General features: G+C 41.0%; 2 protein-coding genes across 2 annotated transcripts in view; one reads left to right on the top strand and one right to left on the bottom strand.

Annotated features, from left to right (window-relative positions):
* C12H2orf78 (chromosome 12 C2orf78 homolog) overlaps positions 1-683 on the bottom strand; it is a 12290-nt gene extending 11607 nt beyond the window's left edge. The window contains 1 exon segment of the mRNA XM_024133505.3: positions 626-683. Within this exon segment, the coding sequence (XP_023989273.1) occupies positions 626-683 (58 nt within the window).
* The window catches only part of LOC102976581 (EKC/KEOPS complex subunit TPRKB), a 279834-nt gene that overhangs the window by 15174 nt on the left and 262524 nt on the right, over positions 1-2136 (top strand). The gene's annotated exons all lie outside the window — the stretch shown is intronic.

Genomic DNA, 2136 nt, shown 5'->3' with positions numbered 1-2136 from the left:
CCCTTCACGATTGTTTATCTTGAAGCATCATGAACTAACTTGACCTGTTAGATTTTGTGGAGAAAGTTTAAAAAGCGTCTGTGAAAAAGGCATTGTGGTGAGTCGCATTATGCACCCAAGCATGAGGAGCAGATATCTGCCATCAACCCCACATGGCCTGGATTGCCTCTGTTTTAGTTGCGCTGGTTAGTGCTTTTCTCCCTAACCACTCTTGTGAATGTGACAATGTGAGTAAGGGCTGAGTTGCTAATGATTTATATGTGAGGTGACCTGGTTTGAGGGAGGAAATCTATGGATATAGTCATTTTCCGTGATGGTAAGTTTTCAGGGGTGCAAAGATTGATCTTTCTGGGGACTTTTCTAGTACCAGGAAGATATCCCATAGATGGGACCTCCAAAGACACACATTTAATTTTTAGGCCTGTTTTTCCTATTATGAGATATGAGTTTTTCCACTGATGGGGATGATGCTTATCTGAGAAGAAACTGTGAAAGGTGTTGTAGTATAGACATGTGGCTTAAGCTTTGAAGTTTTCTTCAGGGTTTTTCCCCTAAGCTTCCTACTTCAGAAGGCCTATTTACATGATACTACCATGTGATGTGAGGCTAACAACTTACTAAATACCTGCAAGCCAGATCAGTGTTTCTTTTCTCTCTATTTCCATGGAAACCAAGGGACCCATAGCTACTGCAGGTTATGGTGGGTGGTGTGAGATTGGGGGAAGTGTGGTAAGACGAATTTTGGTATCAGTAAAATGTTTGCATAATAAGATATTCAGTTCCAACATTCAATTCTATTTAGGCAAACCCTTAGTTAGGCTTTTCCTGGTTCCGAGCCTATGAAACTTATTTTCTCTCCCTAGTTCCAGCCATTTAACTTTAGCTTGCAGGCTCAGCATCATCTTAACCTCTAAAAGAATCTTACATGTAGGAGGAAGAAACTAAAGAGCTCTATTTCAACACTTAGGAACATCAGGCCCTACCCTGACCTAAACCTTTATTCTTTTTTTTTTTTCTTGGTACACGGGACTCTCACCGTTGTGGCCTCTCCCTTTGCGGAGCACTGGCTCCGGACGCGCTGGCTCAGCGGCCATGGCTCACGGGCTCAGCCGCTCCACGGCCTGTGGGATCCTCCCGGACCGGGACACGAACCCGTGTCCCCTGCATCGGCAGGCGGGCTCCCAACCACTGCGCCACCAGGGAAGCCCTAAACCTTTATTCTTATAGTTAGGGTATTGTCTTGTCCCGTATACCCACTTCCTGCATTTTGAACCCATCAGGTTAACTGAGACATGTCTTGGTGTAGCATACCCAGTTCATCTACCCCTGAGGCTCTCCTTAATTCTTCCCATTGTCACATTTTAATTTAATTAAATACTGGAATCCCTCAAACCCTTGCATGGTACCTGAGGCCCTATCAGATACTGGTAGATTTTGTTAGTGTCAAATATTTAGCTGTCTGATTCTCCAAATATCCCTTGCTCCTGTATTTTCCATCCCAGCATGCTACATGCCCATTAAGGCATTGTTTTATCTCATGTTGGACCCACTCCCATCCAGAGGCCTACTCTTTGCTAGTTCCCATACTTTCTGGAAACCCTGTTATGGCCAGGTCTGGATTTTTTGGTGTTCCCCCCCGAAGCCTGTATCTTTTAGCAAGCTGAAACTATAAGACCAACATAGATTTTCTAGTTTCTGATAGATTTATGTCACAGTTTGTACATTGTCATGTCTATAGATATTTGTATCATTTGTATAAACTTGGTTAGACTATGACTGTCCCAGTTACGTTAAAGCTAGTGGTCTTTTTACTCATTCATTCGTTCATTCATTCATTCAATAATTCTGACCTTCCTGACTCAGTTTACAGAGCTCAAATGGTTGTGAAGATTACTAACAGTGTATGTAAGTTACTTTCAGAAATTAGAAATTAAAAAGTAAAACTAACAAAAAACATTTGTTATTATAAATAACAATGGAATTACTTAGCACCAAATTGAATGTGCCTAATTATAAGTTTGTAAACTATATTGAGCTAACATGTATCTTTTCTTTATCCAAATAGTAATTTACTACTATTGTCCCATTTGTAATTATGTGGAGGTGTTCAGAATTGTAAATAAATGCTTGTGGATT

This window comes from Physeter macrocephalus, chromosome 12 (assembly GCF_002837175.3).
Source record: "Physeter macrocephalus isolate SW-GA chromosome 12, ASM283717v5, whole genome shotgun sequence".
NCBI classification, from domain to species: Eukaryota; Metazoa; Chordata; class Mammalia; order Artiodactyla; family Physeteridae; genus Physeter; species Physeter macrocephalus.
The sequence above is the reverse complement of the archived record's forward strand: the minus strand, read 5'-3'. Positions and strand labels throughout refer to the sequence as shown.